The 21,066-nt window shown below is 43.5% G+C and overlaps 1 protein-coding gene across 1 annotated transcript; it reads right to left on the minus strand.

Moving 5' to 3' along the window:
• Positions 1-1,131: 1,131 nt before the first annotated feature.
• CLUAP1 (clusterin associated protein 1) lies at positions 1,132-20,733 on the minus strand (the record flags this gene model as incomplete). Its single annotated transcript, XM_008574960.1, has 9 exons — positions 20,634-20,733; positions 18,283-18,394; positions 17,464-17,548; positions 15,886-16,065; positions 12,960-13,055; positions 9,977-10,060; positions 5,195-5,328; positions 3,109-3,250; positions 1,132-1,204 (listed from the first exon to the last, which is right to left on the minus strand). Coding segments are annotated over exons 1-9 (928 nt in total), but the record flags the coding sequence as incomplete, so codon positions are not given.
• Between the last annotated feature and the right edge of the window lie 333 nt (positions 20,734-21,066).

Below are 21,066 nucleotides of genomic sequence, written 5' to 3' on the forward strand. Positions count from 1 at the left end.
TCTCTCTGCCACAAGGCCGGCAGTCTAGCAGTCCACGTGCTGCTACTGCTCCTGACACTCACGTGACACCTTGGTGAAGTTCACAGATGAAGAGTGCTAACCAGTCATGTAGAGCATTCCTGCCTGGAATCTAGCACCTATCTGTAGGTAACCCCATTTCTCTACAGGTGAGAGCCTGGCTGGGTAATCTTGGATTACAGGAGGACACCCCATGGGTGTGTGCTGGGGACTATCAGTAAACAGGTAGCCCCTTCACTTGTCCTCCATCCCGATGCTGGCTTCCCATCAGTTCACCCTAAAATACGGAACCACACACCTCTAGGACCAAGTTTTCTTTTACAGTTATATATTATTTAATCAAACTGTCCATTTAAATACGGGAAAACACTATTTTAATTGGCACAAGGACCAAATGTGCCTTAAATCCTATGTAACTTAAATCAATCTCTTGAGTGAATTCAAATAGTACTTAATATAAAAGTTGTCAGAAAATTGCCTTTTGGAAATATTTTTGTACCTATAGTCATCAATAATGTATTATACATTTAAAAATTTGTTAAGGGCCGGCCCCGTGGAGCACTCGGGAGAGTGCGGAGCTGGGAGCGCAGCGACGCTCCCGCTGCGGGTTCGGATCCTATATAGGACTGGCCGGTGCGCTCACTGGCTGAGCGCGGTGTGGGCGACCCCACACCAAGGGTTGTGATCCCCTTACCAGTCACGAAAAAGACAAAAAAATAAAAATTAATAAATAAATAAATAAATAAAAATTTGTTAAGAGGGTAGATCTCACATTGAGTACTCTTACCACAATAAAAAAATAATACTGAAAGGGAAATTTTTAAAAAAGAAAATAATATTAAAAAGTATATACATAGGGCCGGCCTGGTGGCGCACTCGGTAGAGTGTGGCGCTTGGGAGCGCGGTGGCGCTCCCGCCGAGGGTTCGGATCCCATATAGAGACCGGTCCGCTCACTGGTTGAGCGCGGTGCGGGCGCGACACCGAGGGTTGCGATCCTGTTACCGATCACGAAAAAAGACAAAAAGGAAAAAAAAAAAGTATATACATAAATTTTTGAAAGCTGCAAATGCGAGTCCAGAGCAAGTATCTCTATGTAAAAAGTAGGACCTTACTTCCACTCTTGAGCAGTCGCTTTTCTTCTTCCTTTAGCTTGTTCTGCATCAGACGGAGAGTATTTTCAGCTTCCTGTGTAGGATGAAAAACAAGATTCAGGAGAGACAGCCCTTTCTTAGACCATTCTAATCTTCTTTGTCATTGTGTAAGTACTGTTGTGTTTATGATACAGAACAAGAAATGGTCTAAACTACAGGAAGTGGAAGGACCTAACATTGCCTGAGCAACCTGTTCCCAAACCTTGGCGCCATTCCTTTCTCTGTGGTCACCCAGCACCTCTGTGGAAGGGGGCTCCAGGAAGTGGAGCAGCTGGCCTCCACATCATGCTCTCCAACCACACAGCACTGCCTCTGAAGGAAACTGAACAACACAACCAGATGCCCACTGTGTGTGTCTGTGTGGGCTGTGGACACGGGAACAGATGCACCTAACTAGGGGACAGGCACAGGCCTCCTGTGCTCACAAGAAGCAAGCCCAGATTTCAGCATTCTTCTGCCCTGCACTGCCTTCACAAAGCCACTCTTGAAAGGTGCTGAATGGTGGGACAGGTCAGGATGGGAAGAGAAAGAAAGAAATACTAGTCTTAATTCCTGGGGTGGGGCAAAGAGGAGATAATTACGCAGTTATGTTATAAAATGTGGCTCTGATTATTGTCAAGACAGAAAATGGAGGAGGAAACTGGTTTTTACAGTTTTATTATTATTCTGAACATTACAAAGAAAGAATCATTTCAGGCATGGGACATTTTGAAGCAAGTATTATAAGCAGAGATGGCAAGAGTCAGTGTAGGAGAAAAAGAGGGGAAATACTTGTAGAAGGAAGGGTGGGATAAAGGGGCATCCTCAAAAGTAACTTGGGCCACCAACTTGCCATTCTGAGGCATATTCTTTGATATGTTCTCTAAACCCAAGGATGGCCCCAGACAATGCTACAAAATGGTCAAAGTTTATTTCCACTGGCCCTTTCTTGTTCTTTCCCAGGTACCCAATGTTGAAAATGTCCTTAACTCCACCCTCTTTAAACTGTCCTCAAAATGTGCCTGTCCTATTTTCCCTGGCTTGCCTCTCTGCAACACAGCAATACTGTGCGAGGTACTCGGCAATATGACATATGTCCATACAGTTGCGAAGGTTACTCCAGTCAGCCCGCCCAGACAACAAAATAGCCTTATCTAATTCAAACACCCAGGTTTGTAAGAAGGCAAGATAAACTTAGTACCCAAAGTTGTCAAGGTCAGAAAGGGAGATTGTAGACCAATTTCACCATGAACATCAATTCTAAATGACTGTTCTCAGGGTAACAGTAATTCAAAATGTGCTAGCAACTTGGTCCGATTTCCTTTGTTCTGAATTTGACATTTATCAACTCATGCTGGGATTTGACATACTCTTTCCTAAACAGCCTTACCCCTGGGATGAGAAGAACCTGTAAGACATGGTCAGGTTCTAGGTCACATGTATTTCCCACAATCAATCAATAAACTGCCATTCCTCGATAATCTCCAATGAGCTAGTTTGGGTGATTCAATTAACCAGGGTTTTGGAAATCTCTACGTGAACTGTCCAAGCAAGTTTTCAGATCTATACTCAAGATCAGCTACATAATTTGTGGGGATCAGTGCAAAGTAAAATGCACTTAAAAATTGTTATGAATTTCAAGACGGCAACAGCAGAGCACAAAAAGCAGGCACAGGCCCCTCCAAGCACAGCCCTGTACAAGTGCACAGGCCACATGTCAGCCCTGTCTGTGCTCCTAATTGACCACACTCTGATGGTAACACAACAGCAAAGACTTGGCAACCCTGGACTCCAGGCTATCCTGCCAGCAAAACAAAAGAATTACAAGAACAATCCTCAGACAGACCAGGGAGAAAAAAAAATTCATTAGTATTTTTTTCATACTTATATTTGCAAACTGACATGTCACCACGTACAAGATAACACACCAGAAGGAACTGTCTGTACAGAAGAACCTACCTCAAACCTCTCCTGCTCCATCCTACGATGATCTTCGAGTTGCTGTTCCAGGTAAGTCAAATTTCGAAATTTCTCTAGGTAAATGTCATACTGCTTTTGCAACTCTTCCTCAATCTTCTCATACTCATCCATAAAGGCTGGCCTGGGATAAGTAAATGAAATAAAAAGTGAAAAGCTAATCAATGTACAGTAGTTTGAAATTGGTATTCAGAGCTCCAGACTCCATCGTGGCTTTCTTTGGAAACTTTAAATTAGAGAAGGACCTTCACTCTAGTAACTGCTTAAAACTAATTTCCCCTTTTTCCTCCCCACCCTCCAAAATAAACACACTTCTTTTTTTTTTTTCCTTTTTGTCTTTTTTCGTGACCGGTAATGGGATCGCAACCCTCAGTGTCACGCCTGTACCGCAACCGGCAACAGAATCACAACCCTCAGTGTCACACCCGCACCACGCTCAACCAGTGAGCAGACCGGTCTCTATATGGGATCCGAACCCTCGGCGGGAGCACCACCACGCTCCCAAGCGCCGCACTCAACCGAGTGCGCCACCAGGCCGGCCCCACACTTCTTTTTAAATCATAAATAGGATGTGCTCTTTGTAAAAACTTGAAATAATCCTGAAAATATAAAGGATGATATAAAAATTACTCATAATCCCATCACTAGGTATAAGTACTTAATATTTAACTTACATCCTTCCAGACTTTTCTATGCAGGTATGAATGCATTTTTTAACAAAAACTAAATATATTACCATAAATGAAGTTTTGCATTCTTTTTTTACTGCAATACACCACAGATTTCAATAAAGAATTAAAAAATACTCATATGTCATACACATCTCTCAAAATCAATAAATTAAATATACACATTATTGTCTTAGTTGGGTATAATGTTTTATCCTCTGGATGTTCCAAAATTTAATGAGTCCTCTAAAAAGGAAAACACAGGTTGCTACAAATTAAAGCTGTTTTTAAATAATACAAAATTAAAAAACAAAACCATGCCTAAAAACCTGTTTCAACTGGTTTGCTGAAGTTCATTTTCTTTTTTCTCTTATTATTGGTCTTAAAGGGAAAAGTCTGTTCTTTGAAAAATATAAACAGATAAACTAAAAAATAATTTATAATCTTTTGTACTAGAGCAGAACAAAGAAACTTTTCTATTAAAAGGACTTGAGGCTTAACAAAAATGAATCTATGCAGTAAAGGCAGAATTTGTTAATGAGATAAATCTATCTGGTGGCACTGATTTCGGAAGATGAAAGAGCGTGGCTTTGCCCCTGCTTGGGAGGAAGCCTCTGCTGCTCCTGGCGGCCACTGTCTGCTGCCTCCAGGTGCTGCCTTTCCACAGATCTCAGGATAGTCGCCAGAGACAGGCCAGCAACCAGTACCTCAAAAAGGCAGAACACATGCAGAGCAGATGCAAGTAGCTGGGAAGAGGAAGAAGTCAAGAGAGAAAGAAAAATAAAGGGAGAATGAAAAGGGAGAAAGATTCAGCAAGAGAAGGAGGGTCCCAAATGAGGAGAGAAGAGAGAGAGAGGAGCTCCAGGAAAATGTGAGGACCACACTGAAAAGGCTCCGTTGATCTAGAAGGTGTTCTGTGCCACTATTATTCATCCCTATTCCCTGGAAATGTATTTGTAATGAGGTCAAGTCAGAAGAAAAATGAGTTACTGACTGGTGAGGAATTATCAAAGTCTAGGAAATCTAGAATCTACTCAAACCAAGAGCTGGGAGTATGCCTCTTTTTCCACCTAGTTTATGGCACGATCTTAGGAGACCAAGCCTCATGCAGCATTCGCCATCTGGATTTACTTACTGTGCTCTGCATTCCAAGAAGCTATAAAGGCTGAAAGGGCCATGTGAGAATTAAGCAGCTTTCCAGACATACTGAAAGCAATAAAGAGAATGAGTTTGCTGTCTGCTTGTCACGACAGGCGACACATATACATTCTGAAGTAGAGATACACCTATATGAGGCTTTTTTCACTGCTAAGAAAGAGGTAATATCACATCATGTTCTCAGTCTTGGTTCTAACTTCCAAAGACATCTTTCTACTCGTTCTTCAGGTGTTCATATCTACCTGACACTCTGTAGAGTCTGTAGTCGCTTCCGATTTCTTTCCAGTTCTAGTTTTCTCTTTTCAATTTTGGCTTCTAAATTAGCTTCATCAGAGGCCACATTATTGAGCAGGTCTTTAGTCTTCTGAACCTGCACCTACATTTAACAGGAAATAATGAGACACTGTGCCAGTAAGGACCACCATCCTCTTTGAAGAGGACTGTTCCCACTCTTCAGGCATAGCAACGTCATACTAAACAGAACACAAAAGCAAACTAATAAAGCAAACACTCTCCCTAAGTAATGATTCATTTAACTATTTCCAGGTGGAATGTCACATACGTCCAGAAAAAATTATCATTTTTTTCCCTGAGAAAAGCAGGTGTTTTTGCCAGGGAAACAAATGAAAACGGTAAGAAAAGCTCCTGATCAAGACGGACAGAAGCCCGAGATCTTCTGTCTGGCTCACCTGCTGAGAACTGGTGTATATCACTGTGGACTGTTAGTCTGCCTGTACATCACTCAGGCTACGCCCTAGTTACAAATACCTGACTTTTGGGATACGTGCACACACAAGTATGGCTGTATGTGGAGTATACTAACATTTATAAAGAAAATGTATTTCATAGGGCCTAGTTTCCAAAGCCCTGTAGTTTCAGGTATAGATAACTTTTTAAAATTACATATAGAGGGCCGAGCCTGTGGCGCACTCGGGAGAGTGCAGCGCTGGGAGCGCAGCAGCGCTCCCGCCGCGGGTTCGGATCCTATATAGGGATGACCGGTGCGCTCACAGCGCTCACTGGCTGAGCGCGGTACAGCCAGTCTCAAAAAGGACAAAAAAAAAAAAAAAATTACATATAGAAATGTTAAGTTGGCAAAAGACAAGAAACTTTCTCCAGGCTAAAGTCTCTGTTGTAGATATAGAATTATAACACAGCAAAGTTGCTGGCTCAAGGACAGATGCCCTTGGAGCAGGTAAACCTACTGACTGATATGTTAAGTTGCTTTATTGTTGTATAAACATACTAAGAAAATTGCTATAGGGAAAGAAAATGTTTGCTAAGAACAAGCTTTTGTTGATGGATCAACTTAACTTTTTGCAAACTGCATTATGGAACGTCACTTTGTTATTTCACTGATGCTACCAGCTTCTGTTGTTAAACTATACTTAGCCATAACTCCACCTGTTCCTTCTCTGTAACTTTCTGGCCTGTAGAAAAAATACTAAGACAGAACCCCAGTTCAGGGTTAATTTCCCAAAGGAGGAATGCCTCTCTCTTGAGGGTTCCAGGAAATTAACCCCTTCAGGGTATCTCACTGCTTGGAAGAAATGGGCTTTGAGTAATCCTTTTTGCATCTCTATCACTCCCAAAGGAGGAATGCCTCTCTCTTGAGGGTTCCAGGAAATTAACCCCTTCAGGGTATCTCACTGCTTGGAAGAAATGGGCTTTGAGTAATCCTTTTTGCATCTCTGTCACCCTGTGTGAGGCAAAGCAACAGCTGTACTCAGGAAGGGACAAAAAGAAACCTGAGCTGGTCTCGGCCATAACCCACTGCCTGCTGGGATTGACAGAGAAGGTCCTCTTCCCTCTCCCAGCAACAGAAGGTCAACTATAGACTAAAAATAAACTGGGAAACCACTTTGTGAAGTCAGCGCAAAAGCAGCTCCCGCAGTGGCACCAGCCTCTGGAAGGGAGTCTGGGCAGGAAAGGGGATGAGAGACCACTGGTGATAACTGCAGACCTCCCTATCCCCTTGTAAAAGAAAGTCCATGTGAAGCAGGCACAGTCAGAGTAAAGCACCCCGTCTTCACATTCGTGTGGTTGAGGAAGCTGACCCAGGGGTTCAGAGTTCCACTCTGTTGCATTAGGAATCTGGACTCAGCCCAGCTGAGGGGGGAATGCCCCCAAGCTCTGGCTTTCCAACCCTGCTTTAAGTTCCTGATGGCCGAGACAGGCCTTCCCCTTCAGTACTGTGCATACGCATGGAATCCCCTAAAGGTTTACCGACTGTTTACCTGCAGGTCTCTGAAAAGCTATGGAGTCTGCAAAGAAATGACCTAAGAAGCCCAGATACTTTCCATAATTCTCAGAGACAGTGTGTTATTTGGAAGCAACCACTGTTATTGATGATACATTCATGGTTTAATTTCTTTTGGTCTAAGCACACTAACCACTTCTAAGATGCCTACGTTAGAATAATCGCATCACTAGCCATCCACCTGCTGCAGGTGCTTCAAAGACACTGGTAGAAACACTGAGTTCACTCTCACAGGAGGAAAGGTGGCTCTCCTCTCTGAACAACTGCAGGTGATGGTGACTATTTCTTTGAATCAAAGTTAAATTAAAACTTAGTGAATTTACCTGATATTAAAAACTATTTTTTAAAGTAAACTAAGAAAGATTGATGTGTAAACACAATTTCCCCTGGTTTTCTGAAATAAATGACCTATACTTCATAACTCCTTTTACATGTCCATGTTGTTGTTCTGGTTTTTAGAATTATCAAACATCATAGATTTTTTCTCACAGTAAAAAGATATCATAAGAGCTGTCCACAAAGAAATTAGCTGTGCCCTCTTCTGGGTGTCCTATTTTTAATATATTTGTGCTACAGGAATGTTCATGCCATGTTCACTTGATTCAGTCAGAACGCTGGCAAGCATAAGAGTACAAGCATTTTTTTAATTTCTAAGTTTAGAAACAATCGCAAATTTACAGAAAAGCTGGAGTATAATACAAAGCATTTTTTCCAGACCTACATGAGAGTAAGTTGCTGACCATATGTCCTATCGCCCTGAATACTTCGGTGTGTACATCCTACGAATAAGGACTTTCTCCTGCAAGACCACAATATGATTGTCAAACAGGAAATTAGCACTGGTGCGCCTCCACCATCTCCTCCTCAGACCCATTCCCGTCTCCCTGCCTGTCTCAGTGGAGTCCTCAACAGCAGACAGGAGCCATGCGTGGCCTTCAGTCTGGAATGCTGCTCTGCTTTCCCTAACTTTCACGGCCTTCTCACTTTCAAAGAGTATAGGCCGGTTAATTAATAGCATGCCCCTCAACTTGGCTTTGTCTGATTAGAATCAACAATTGTGTGCCTTGGTGAGGAACATCACAGAGTGACTGCATCCTATCAGGCGTGCATTGTTTTCACTTGCTCCATTACAGCGACGGTCACCTTGATCCCTTGATTATAGGGACTGCCAGGCTTCTCCACATGAAGTTACTCTTTTCCTCTTTGTAATTAGTAAGTATTTGGGGGGAAGCTACTTTGAAACTATATGAATAACCTGTTTCTAATCAACTTCCAATATCCAATATATACATTTATTTTTCACGTCAGTGAGAACTCAGTTTCCTATTTCATTCAACTATACTATAAAATAAATTACTATAATGTATTTATGTTAATGCTTAGATTGCCCCTGGTTTGGCAGGGGAAGCCCACTCAAGTTGACTTCTGTGTCCTTTCGACAGATCCCTTTCATCTTTTGGGCACTTCCTTACTTTCTGGCACAAGATCTTGTACTTCTACCCCAGCTCTGGAATCAGCCAATTGTCCCTAAAAGCCCCGGTTCCTTTTAGTGGAAAATGGCATTTATAAGCCCAGATCCAGGTGCTAGGTGTGCTCAGAGCTAAGAAATGCATGAGTGTGGATGTGTTTGTGTGCATGCATACAGATGTACGACATATTTTCATACATATATACATACATTCCCTACACATACATAAATGTATATCAACATTTATTCCTATATTTATCTATCTATATATATTAAAAATCATGCATTTAACCAACAGCTCTAATTTCAGGGTTGATTCTAATTTTCTCTTTCCATATCAATAACTCTCTTTCTCAACAGTGAGGAACTTGGCTCTGTTATCCTTAACATGTTTACTCATCTGATCAATCTGCCTGCACATAACCAACCTCCCATCCACGCTGCCACACCCTTCCCACCCTGTGAGACTCTGACTCCTGTGCTGAGCTGCCCGGGGAGTATTACTGTTTAATAAAAAGGGGATTATTTAAAAACAACCTATGATTCTTAGAATTTTGTATAACTCACAGCAAATTTTTGTTTTATGCCTACTCCTAATTTATATAAGACTCCCCTGTCTGTGTCTACTGAATAAAATAAGTCTCTAATGACGACTAAACACTTATTGTGAACCAGAGATGAGGCTCGACATGCACTGTCGTAACTAATGCTCATAAGGGCCCCAGTGCAGCTGGCACTGTCACTCTCCCCATTTTACACATGAAGTGAGGCACAGAGAGGTTAAGTAACTTGCCTAAGATCACACTGTGGGGTTCAAACCCAAGCAGCCTGAGCCTAGAGTCCCCCTCATTATCTGCCTCCCAACTGAATGCTTTAGATGAGAGGAGCAAATAATAATAGACGGTGGGTGAGTAATAAGGATGGTGGTCATTCTACGTATTACAGTGCTATTTGGAATTAAGAAAGCCCAGAAATCATTTAAATGACCAGCAGGGAGGAATTGGTTAAATAAAATAAAATATAGCATTACTTACTAAAATTATTAAAGAATAAAAAATAATTATTAAATTACTAAAGCTGATGACTTTTTAATAAAATGAGAAATTGTTCTTATTTATGAGGGGAAAAATAATAGTGATAAGTAACCTAGGTATTCTAGGACATCCTCTAAATTATTCATTTCCTACTAACACATCCCTGTTATTAGGCCTAGCTTGTTCTGCCTTGTGCAGGGAGGAGATCGGTATTTCTGAGTCCCAGGTATAAACACATTAAATGAAAGCAAAGTAATCTTACCAAAATCTCTTTTATTGCAATTCTCATCACTTTTTCAGTCTCGTTTATTTCCAGAGGTCTGGCAATGGCTTCTGTTCTCAGTTCCTGGGGGAAACAGTAAAGTCATTTACATATATTTTCAGAAAAGGAGTTATGAAAACCAATATTCCTAGATCTAGATATGGCTTATGGAGTGATTCTGAAAAGCTTCATTACACTGTGGATCTCTGATGCAAAAACACTTCCACCATCCCCTCCTACAAATGTCTTCTATAATCCGATTGCCTGCCTGGCCTCTCTCCAGAGTTCAAGGTCCTCCTTTTTAGCTGGAAGCCCCAAGTATTCTCAACTCCACGGGCAAAACTAAACCTAGCATCTGTTGCCTGTTCTCCCAAATTTGCTTCTTTACCTGCATTCCGTTCAGGTGACCCCCAAATGAAACACAGCACAACTTGCTGTCTGAATTCCCTGCCAGCCTCTACAATCTTTCTTATGATTAAGTACTTCAAGGTTCCTATCACTAACAAATGCAACCAGTGAGCTTTGCCCCGCCCCCTAGCATTAACCAATCCAGAGGGGTATTTGTGACTATTATTATCAGTACTGGAAATTTCTGAGACATGGGATTTTAATGTGGATGCAGTTACGAGGTATGCTATAGACTGTGTGTCCTCCCAATTCATACTCGTGTACTAGGAAATGTGATGGTATTAGGAGATGAGGCCTTTTGCAGATGATTAGGTCATGAGAGTGGTGTCCTCATGAATGGGATTAATGACCTTATAAAAGAAATCCTGGAGCACTCCCTCACTCCTCTGCCATATGAAGACAGCGAGAAAGTGCCATCTATCAGTAGAGATCTCACTAGACACCGAATCTGCTGGCAATTTTTTTTTTTTTCCTAAAGATGACCGGTAAGGGGATCTTAACCCTTGACTTGGTGTTGTCAGCACCACGCTCACCCAGTAAAGCAAACTGACCATCTCTATATGGGATCCGAACCCATGGCCTTAGTGTTATCAGCACCACACTCTACCGAGTGAGCCACGGGCTGGCCCTCTGCTGGCAATTTTGACTAGGACTTTCCAGTTTCCAAACTGTGAGAAATAAATTCCTGTTGTTTACAAGCCACACAGTTTATAGTGTTTTGTTACAGCAGCCCACACGAACTAAGACAAAATTCCTGGAGGACTTTATCAAACTCCATCTTACACTCCCTTTATTCCATGGTGCGCCTTACCTCCCCCACTGGTGGGAAACTATTGAGGCAAGGATCAGGACTTACTCAAGGAGGTAGAGCTTGAGGCCTTGACTGTGGTTGGTGTCAGCCCTCAATAAATGTTTACTGAGTGTGTAAAAAACAAGTACACTTGACCCTTGGAAACATGGTGGTTAGGGGCACCGACCCCCATGCAGTTGAATATCAGCGTATAAATCTCCCCTGGGTAGCAGCTGTACCGTGGTGGTGACCTGGCACCCAAGCCCTCTTCCTCAGATCTCCACCTCCAATTTGCTCCCAAGGAAGAAACAAAAAGCAGGAAGAAAAAGACCATTACACTGTAGCAGCACTGCCAGAACACAGGCAAGGCAGTGAGAGAGTGGTCATGGTTGACATTCCCAATAAGAAGTGAATGAAAAAAATTAGTTTAATTTAAAAACATTAGATTGGGCTGGCCCCATGGCTCACTCGTGAGAGTGCAGTGCTGGGAGCACCGATACCTCGGGTTCGGATCCTATACAGGGATGGCCAGTGCACTCACTGGCTGAGCCTGGTGCAGACCACACCGTGCCAAGGGTTGTGATCCCCTTACCGGTCAAAAAAAAATAATAATAAAATTTTAAAAAATAAAAATAAAAATAAAAACATTAGATTGAGCACAAATGCTTCAAATGCCGTAAATCCTGCAGGTAAGGATTAAACACTACTCCATTTCTTCTTTTCCCCCCCAAGTAATACATTATTTTTTACAGCAGTTTTAGGTTTATAGAGGAATTGAGCAGAAACTGCAGAAAGTTCTCATATTCCCACATCCACTTCTTAAACTAGTGGTTCCCAAGCTCTGCCGCACATTGGAATCACCTGGAGACTTTTAAAAACTTGATGCCTGGTTCTCAGCTCCAGACGTTCAGATTCATTGGTATGGAGGACAACTTGGACATCAGGTAAGTCTAACATTCAGCAAAGTTTAGAAACCACACTCTTAAACAGCTGCTTAACTGTAGTGGATGGTGCATACTGCTTGACTGGCAATGGCTGGAATAAGGACTGCAAATAAGTTTCAACTTAACATCAACTTCAACAGATTGTCAGCGATTGCCCAAATCACTGCTCCCAAATTTTGCTGTATGTGAGAATCACCTGGGAGACTTTTCAAACTCCCAATGCCCATGTCACATTCCATACTAACAACATCCAAATGAAAGACAGCTTCAGGAGCTTTTAAAGATCCCTGGGTGATTCCACTAGGCTGGGAACCACAGGCTCAGAGGAGCATTTGTTGAGTACACTGAGGTGAGCTCACCAGGAAAAAGCATCATGATCACAGTCTGCCACAGTCACACAGAGGACACCTTCAGACACATGCCACTTTTATGCCTTCCTGAACGAGAAGCTAAAGGCAATGCAACCAGTGAGCCAGTGCCCACTAGAAGCAGGAAGAGTGGCTGTTCTATGTCACTTGCCCACAAATTCTCTCATTTAATCAGATACAGTTTGGCCGGCCTGGGGCTCACTCGGGAGAGTGTGGTGCTGATAACACCAAGGCCACGGGTTCGGATCCCATATAGGGATGGCTGGTTAGCTCACTGGCTGAGCGTGGTGCTGACAACACCAAGTCAAGGGTTAAGATCCTCTTACCGGTCATCTTTAAAAAAAAAAAAAATCAGATACAGTTAAATAAAACTGGAAGACCTGAAAAGGAAAAACAGAACTGAAAAAGAAAACCTTGAAGAGAAATGGTGTGCTTAGCTAAGGAAGTAATTACTCTATCCGAATGCCACTTACCCTTAATTCTACCTCTTTGCCCAGCAAGTCATACAGAGATGCTCCTTTGGAGGTGATTTCAGAAGCAAGCTGCCTGGCTGCTTTCAAATCCGCAATCTGGAAGGAAAATATCAAACACACAGACCTCAATGACAGATTTTTAACAGGCATTTAATAAGCAGTCTATTAATGTCAACTCCTACATTTGGTCGGGATACTTGACCACAGAACATGTTATTCACTGGCCACACACTGGCATGCTGCAGAAGAGAACCCCCTCAGGACACCCGTTTAGGAAACATTCATCTAAGTACAAATGGAACCAATTCCAGGACACCTGGGTCTCTCCAAAGAACCAAGCGACAAGTCAAATTGAACCCATAACCAAGAGGTATAGGCGGGAGAAAGCTGACATGCTTCCTCTTCGAACTAGGTCATGGTAGGGACACCGATAGTAGTGAGGTAACCAAAGGAAGGGGCAACCTTCCCCATCCCCTTGTTCTCTGCCTTAGACTTCCCTCCACAGAGTTGTTGTGAGGCTTCAATGAGGTGACATCTGCTAGGAACGTACACCAGTTCTGGGCGATGACCATGATGCTGAGTTAGCATTCCTGAGCCTCTGCACAGGCTTCTCAGGATGTGCTGGCCACCCCTTTTCCTTGAATATGCTGACTTTTCCAAAGAGCCCAAATGCAAGCATCTCCCTGCTCCTCACTTTCCATCTCTCCTAACTACTAGTTCTCACCTTCTCTTTTATTCTCAGCCCACCAGCAACAACTCTCCCTCTTCATTTACAGCTGATGACTTTCTTCCCATTTCCCCAGTCCGCCAGGACACAGCTCCCTCTGGCTCTAGCTTCTCCTCCTCATCCCCAGGACACAGCTCCCTCCTGCTCCAGCTGCTTTCCTACCTTGCCAGTAGCAAATCCCCATTTTTCTTTGCAGGATTCTCCTTGCCTTCCCCACTTCTCAACAGTGGAGTATGCCAGAGTTCCATCCCTGGATCTCTCCTCGTTTCTATCGGCACTCCTCCTAACCTCACGGCTCTACCACCACCTATGTGCCAGTGCCTCCCAGGCCCCCAGCTCCAGCCTTGCACGCCAACTACCTGCTCAACATCTGCACTTGGACATCGAACAGGTACCACAAATGTCACAGGCACCAGAACCAATCTCCTAAACTTCCCCACCAAACCTACACCCTTCCAGACTCTTCTCCACTTCAGTAAATAGCAACTTCATCCTTCCAGGTGCTCAGACCAAAACGTTAGACCTGCAATGTCAAACAGAGTAACCACTAGCCATATGTGGCCATTTTCACATTTAACTTATTTAAAAATTAAATAAAATTTAGAAACTCAGCTCCTCGGTGTGCTAGCTGCATGGGGCTGGTGGCTCTTGCAGAGTGTGGCATGGAGGCAGAACATGTCCATCAGCACAGCAAGTTTGACTGCAGGGCGCTGCTTCAGGATCTTGCACCGTTTCATTGACTCTCAGCCCACATCCAATCCCATAAGATCTACCTTTAAAATATGTCCTAAACTCTTGCCACTTCTCTCCACTGGTTAAAAACCTACATGTGATTTTTCAGGCCCTAACGTAGTTAATCACCTGGCAGGCCTCATTAGGGGAGCTGCCCTCCCTGCACTAGACTTAGGCACAGGCAATGCACTGTGGTCTCTGAAGGAAGCTGCAGTCAAGGTCCCAGGCCCCTCTGGCTGGCCGTGCTCTTACTCACATTTCTAACTTTGGTGTCTTCATTCCTAGGTCTGTTTACCTGAGGATTGGGCCGAGGTCCTCTTAAGGTACCTCTGCTGAGACCTCCTCATGGTGGGAGGAGGGGGAATCCTGGAAGACACCTTCCCCACTGACTCAGCACCCAGTACTTGCATCTCCTAGCCCTACTTCCTCACTATTCCCCCCACCTCAGGGTCAATAAAACTGCAGGTGCCTTCTGTTGGGGGCTCCCTCAACACTAAGACCACCCCACATCTGCACAAAGGCACCTGGCCTTCAACCTGGCAGGTGCGCCTGTCCATGGGGAAAACAGAACAGGGAGAGTCGGAGCTTCCTCCAGGCTCAGAGTCTTGCTTGTACCATCACAACAAGTAGTTAAAGGCCTAACTTTCCTTTTTGGTGTGTTGCATTTCTTGGCTGCTCCAACACCTGACAGCTCAGCTCTCTCGCCAGCTCAGCTGAGCTCCTGACATCCACCTCTCCCACAACCACTTCGTTCAAGGTCGCTGTCATCCCTTGCTTCCTAACTGGTCTCGCTGCTTCTGTCCCTGCCTCCCCCTCCAGTCTGATGGCGACCCAGCAGCCAGAGTGATCCTTTTGACAGGCAATTCAAAGCATGTACGTCTCTGCTCAGAACACGACTTTCCACCTCAAAGTCAAAGGCTTGCCAGAGGGTCTGGCACTGCCCCTCCTCTTGGCTCTCCTCACAAAGCACATGTTCATCAGGGACATTCTTCCCCCACCTGACTAGCTTGCTCCTTCTCTAATCAGATCTCTGCTGACAACATCATCCAACCTGTGGGGCCTCCCTGATCACCCTACTTAAGACACCCCAGCACTCTCTGTCCCCACCCCTGCTTTCTTATGCTCCACAGCATTTATTGCATCTGACCTTCCACACTTTCTACTTTGCTGTTCATAGTCTGACTGCCCCAACTAAGCAACGGGGACACAGGAGTTTTGTGCTTTCTGTTCATACCTGTATCTTCAGCGCCTGAACACTACCTGGCAAATACTAGGTTTTCAATAAATAGTTGAATTAATTTATTGTGACTATACTTTTATCCAAACGCTGATGAGCACAAAACTGACAAACTGCTCTCAGTCATGGAGCAAGGAAAGAAGCAGTGCCGCGGGGATCAGACATATTCCAGCTCAGAGTTTGAGAAATAAACATTCCGTCCCTCACTACGGGCTTTTCACTGTCCTTACCTTTGAGCCAAGATCAAACTTGAACTTGCTGATATCTTCTTCTCCTATTTTAGAGTCCTCCATCCCTTTGGTCTTCATAGCATTATACAGGACAGACGTGATCTTCAACAGTTCTTTCACTGCATATCCATCTGCCTGATAAAGCTTCTTAGTATTGAGTTTGATATGTGCCTTTGTGGCCTATTTTTAGACCAAGAAAAAAAGTATAAGGCTCTATCCACGTAATGTCTAAACCAAATCCCATGTAGGTAATTTGAAGAGATCTCTGCTGACAACTGGGATATAACCTAATAGCATTAAGAGTAAAGCACTCAAGTCATTTATACATTGTGAGTGGGGTGTGTAAATAGATACAATCTTGATGGACAGAAATTTGGTAAAAGACATCAAAATATAAATGCACTATCTTTTGATCTAGCAATTCCAATCTTAAGAACTTATTCTGGGGATATACTCACATACAAGCAAAATTATACGTATAGGCTATTTGTCACAGCATTATCTCAAAAAGCAAAAGTTGGAACAACCTAAATGATTTACATAATTTATGGTATATCCATTCAAGCAATACTACTCAGGTAAAAGAGAGAATGAGGGCCAGCCCAGTGGTGCACTGGAGAGTGCGCCGCTTGGGAGCGCAGCAGCGCTCCCGCTGAGGGTTCGGATCCCATGTGGAGACTGGTTCCCGCTCACTGGCTGAGCGCGGTGTGGGCGCAACACCGAGGGTTGCGATCCCATTGCCAGTCCCGGGTACAGGCGCGACACCAGGGGTTGCGATCCCGTTACTGGTCAGTAAAAAAAGACAAAAAGGGGAAAAAAAAAAAAAGAGAGAATGAGAAAATTCTGTATGTACACGTATTTGTAAAGTTCTCCAAAATACAACATTAAGTGAAGAAAAGAAGAGGTTAAACAGTGGTGTATAGAATACTACCACTATGTAAAAGGAAGGAAAAAGAATATGTATTCTTATTTGCTTATTATGCATAAAGAAATTCTGGAAGAAATTTAAAATAGTTGTTACTGGGATTGAAACTGGGCCAATGGCAGACAGGGTAGAGTCATTTTACTCTATATCATTTCATAATTTAAAAAATTTTTGAACCATCAGATATATTACCTATTCAAAAATAAACAAAAATTTTAAATAATAATGAATTAAAAACAAATAAACAGGGCCGGCCCGGTGGCGCACTTCTACAGTGCGCCGCTTGGGAGCGCGGCGGCGCTCCTGCCGAGGGTTCGGATCCCACATACAGACCAGCCGCTCACTGGCTGAGCAAGGTGCGGGAGCAACACCGAGGGTTGCGATCCCGTTGCCAGTCCTGGTCCGGTACGGGCGCGACACTGAGGGTTGCGATCCGTTGCCGGTCACAAAAAAAGACAAAAAGGAAAAAAATAAAAAATAAAATAAATAAATAAACAAAACCCTTTGCTGGTGAAATGGCTCCACAGAGACCTGGCAATGGAATGATTTGAGAGAGTAAACTCAATTACTCAATTTGAAAGCAGCCCCAACTTGGATTCATCCCTTTCTAATATATTTAATTTTACAACTCCACAAAGTAACTGTCAACTAACCATAAACTGGGCAATTGCCTTAATGAAGAAAACTCGGTCCTGTTCAGTCTCAACATCAGAAGGGATGTCAGTATGAGGTTCATACCTACCAAAGAGAGAGAGAGAGAGAATGAACACAAGTTAATCAAGTAGAAAGTCCACTAAAGAGCAAGTGAGCAACTGAGAGGACAGTGGATCTATAATACGAGGCTTTCCAAGTCCCCAGCTAAGGCAGTGAGATTAAGAAAAACTTCAAAAGCAACACAAAATACCCCATGTAAGAACAGGTTTAACTGATTTCAAAAATCAAAAGAGGGGCTCAGCTTACAAAATTAAGCCTATCTCAGACCGCAAAGTTTCATGAAAATAATAAGAACTGTTACGTTGGCCCTAGGCCCAGAGACAAACGCTTGGGCTAATTATAGAGCTTTGAGAAGAAGCAGACTTGAAGTTACTTTCTTTGAGTTATCGATAATTCACCAGGGTCAGCAGACTATAGCCCTTGACCTGTTTTTGTACAGCCTGCAAGTTAAGAATGGTTTTTACATTTTAAGAACAAAGAAGAATATGTGACAGAGATTTTATATAGCCTGAGTTTTATATGCAGCAACATGGAAAATATTTACTGTCCAGCGCTTAACAGAAAACGTTGCCAACTCTGAATCATATTAGATTTTTCACAAGAGAAATGTAAATTATTTCTAAGCCAGTGTACTCATTACAGTGTGCAGGGAGGTCCCTGAACTCTTCCTTTCATGTCACAACAGTATCCTGTTTCCAGGAGGCTAATGAATAAAATCTCGTATTCATTCTTAGTCTTCAATAAAGTGCAGTTCTAACCTTTTCACAAGCCAGAGAAGCACTTCAGATACAAGTCCAAAATTGGGTGCGCGGAAATTTTCCATAGAAATATGTCGAGGGTACCCCAGGGCTCTCATCATCTCTGTGAAATCTGTCCAAGGTAAAATACAATTCAGTCAGTTCTTCATCAAAAAGCAACTACTTATTAACTTGGATATTGTTTGCTTTCCCTTCTTATTCCCAACCTACTGACAATTTTAGGAACTATTTATCAACTCTCTAAGGGAGGGGAGGTAAAAGAAAAAAGGAGATAAAATTTAAAATACCTAATCTACTACCTGAAAAACATCTATTTAAGTTCAATGGGAAAAGTAGATGCTATACACAAAAATGGAGTTTAGGGATTAGCTGTGACTTTAATTTCTCTCTTTGACATCTCATTTCTCTCTTTGATATATTTCTCTTTACTACTCAAAATAAGAAATACCTGGCCTTACAGAATAACACAAATTTTAAAGATTAGTTGCTTTGTATTTAGAGAAATCTTAGAGTGGTTGAATATAGAGCAATATTTAGATTTTTTATAAAGCTGATTAAGAAGCAGCAATACTAAGACTTGATACCATGGGTTGTGGTTATTTCAGGAAAACTTCAAGAAAGCAGGTCTTTGGAATGAATACAACAAACATTTCCTGAGTTCCCGTGATATGCCAAGATTCAGTGTGCTTCCTACCTACTAATGTCTGTCCTCTCTTCTTGAAGCTGGATGTTCAATATGTCCCCTCGACATTCATAAATAACCTACGTGGGCACTCGAAGTTAGATCGGATTTGACCAGACAATGGAAAAGAAAGTATGAGCACAGGAAAGAACAAAATCATGAAGGGATTCTGTCACCGTTTTTTGGAAAATTTGAAGAGTGATAGAAAATAAGGCAGCAGTCTTCCCATCACAGTCAGGCATTGCCTAAATACCTGTATGTAGTAGCAGTCAAGTTCTGTTAATTCTGCAGTATTACTGTCAAAATGGACACTAATTCGAGTCAGATTCTTACCAAACATTGTACAGGATTCATTTAAGGTCAAAATATTCTGAAATCCCTTTCTCATACGTTCTTCTCAACACAACTTCATTGAATGTCTACAGCAGAGTGCTGGCCTCTCTAAAGACCAGTGGGAGGAGACACCTGTCTGGTACCATGTACAATCACTAAGAACCTTCAAATCCCAGAGGATGTGGTTCATATTACAGTGCTAGTAGCTGCATCAATAAAATGTGATGTGATTTCCTGGATATTTACCCTGTAGAAAAACAGCAATTCATAACGAAAAGGAGTAATCTCTAATGCTGAAATTTCAGGCACCAGCAATTTAGTGAGAAGATCGGCCTTAAAAGGCCCCTCAGACAACACCAAACTGCTACACTTATTCAGGTGGAGCCAGTTAGCTGAACTGCTTCAGATTCAGAAAATGACAGCGTATAAAAAGGCAAGTGATTTTGAGTCACACAGTCCTATGTCTTACTCCCTGGTTCCACTCAGTTCTAGCTGGGTCACCTTAAGCAAGTTACTTTACCTCTCTGTGCCTCAAAGTATTTCATCCACGAATTACACCACCTAGCTCACTGTTAAAGTGAGGACTAAAACAAGATACTGAATGTAAAAAGCCTGGTGTATAACAGGTATCGCCCAAAGGAGTAGTTACTAATGTCTTATCCCCATTCTTCCACTTCTCCACCCTCCTAGCAAAGGTATTCGAGTTCACCTGTCCTCACCAGCGCCTGCAGAAAGGATGCAGGCGCTGGAGTTCAGACAACCCGAACTCAAGCTCCAGTGCCGCCTCATACCACCTGTGTCACTTGTCCGAGTTACCTGACCTCTCTGTGCCCGTGTCCTCACCTCTAAATACACGGGGCTCAGAGCTGTTCAGAGAATTAAATGAATCGATGCGCACGCACAGACTCGTACGTGGCAGATCGTTAAAACGCAGAAAACTTTAGCCGCAGTTACCATCACCATCCAGCCCCCTCCTCGGTGTTGTTCGTTCCTCCAAGCTCTAAGCTAACCCGACTCAAAAACAGTCTCTGCATTTTCCATGCACTTTTCAATGCGGCAGGAACAGCCCCGCGTGGCTATGTAAATATGAATGAGTTAAAATGAGATGAAATTAAAAATTCAATTCCTCATCCGCACTAGCCCCACTGCAGGTGTTCTGTGGCCACCTGCGGCCAGTAACAGAGACAGAACTTTTCCACATCGCAGAAGGTGCAGCTGGACAGGGCCGGGAGCTCGGTCTGGGCTGCGGCCGGGGGCAGGGACGGCCACCGAGGCGCCGAGGCCCGAGAGGGAGCTCAGACAGACCCGGCGGGTCACAAGGGCGGGGCTCCCTTACTGCGAAGGTCGCGGAAAGACATGGCGCGCTGGTCCCTAGGAGCCCCCAGTCACCTCCGCTCGTCCCACACGCTCAGCGCTCGCCGGTCTCTATGGCAACCGGTGGACGGCGCGCGGTCGGGGCCAAACGAGGGAAGCGAAGCAGCCACAGCGCGTGCATACGCACGAGAAGGGACGGCCAGCAGGGGGAGCCCCGGGGACTTCGGGCGTGGCGATCTGGGCCTCTCCAAAGTCTGAGGGCATTGGGCACTGGTGGACATGTTCTGAGTTCACATAATGCTTCTCATTTCCTCATTTCTAAAAGAATGTACTAGAGTCTCATGAAGCCGGGACTCCCTCCTGGGTCCTATGCACAGCACGCTCCCTCTCTGGCATGTGTACAATGGCTGGCCCCACAGCCGGCGTCCGAAGCTGCCGGAAATGACTGCCGTGCG

Source organism: Galeopterus variegatus, unplaced genomic scaffold, assembly GCF_000696425.1.
Source record: "Galeopterus variegatus unplaced genomic scaffold, G_variegatus-3.0.2 Scaffold1120, whole genome shotgun sequence".
Classification (NCBI taxonomy): Eukaryota; Metazoa; Chordata; class Mammalia; order Dermoptera; family Cynocephalidae; genus Galeopterus; species Galeopterus variegatus.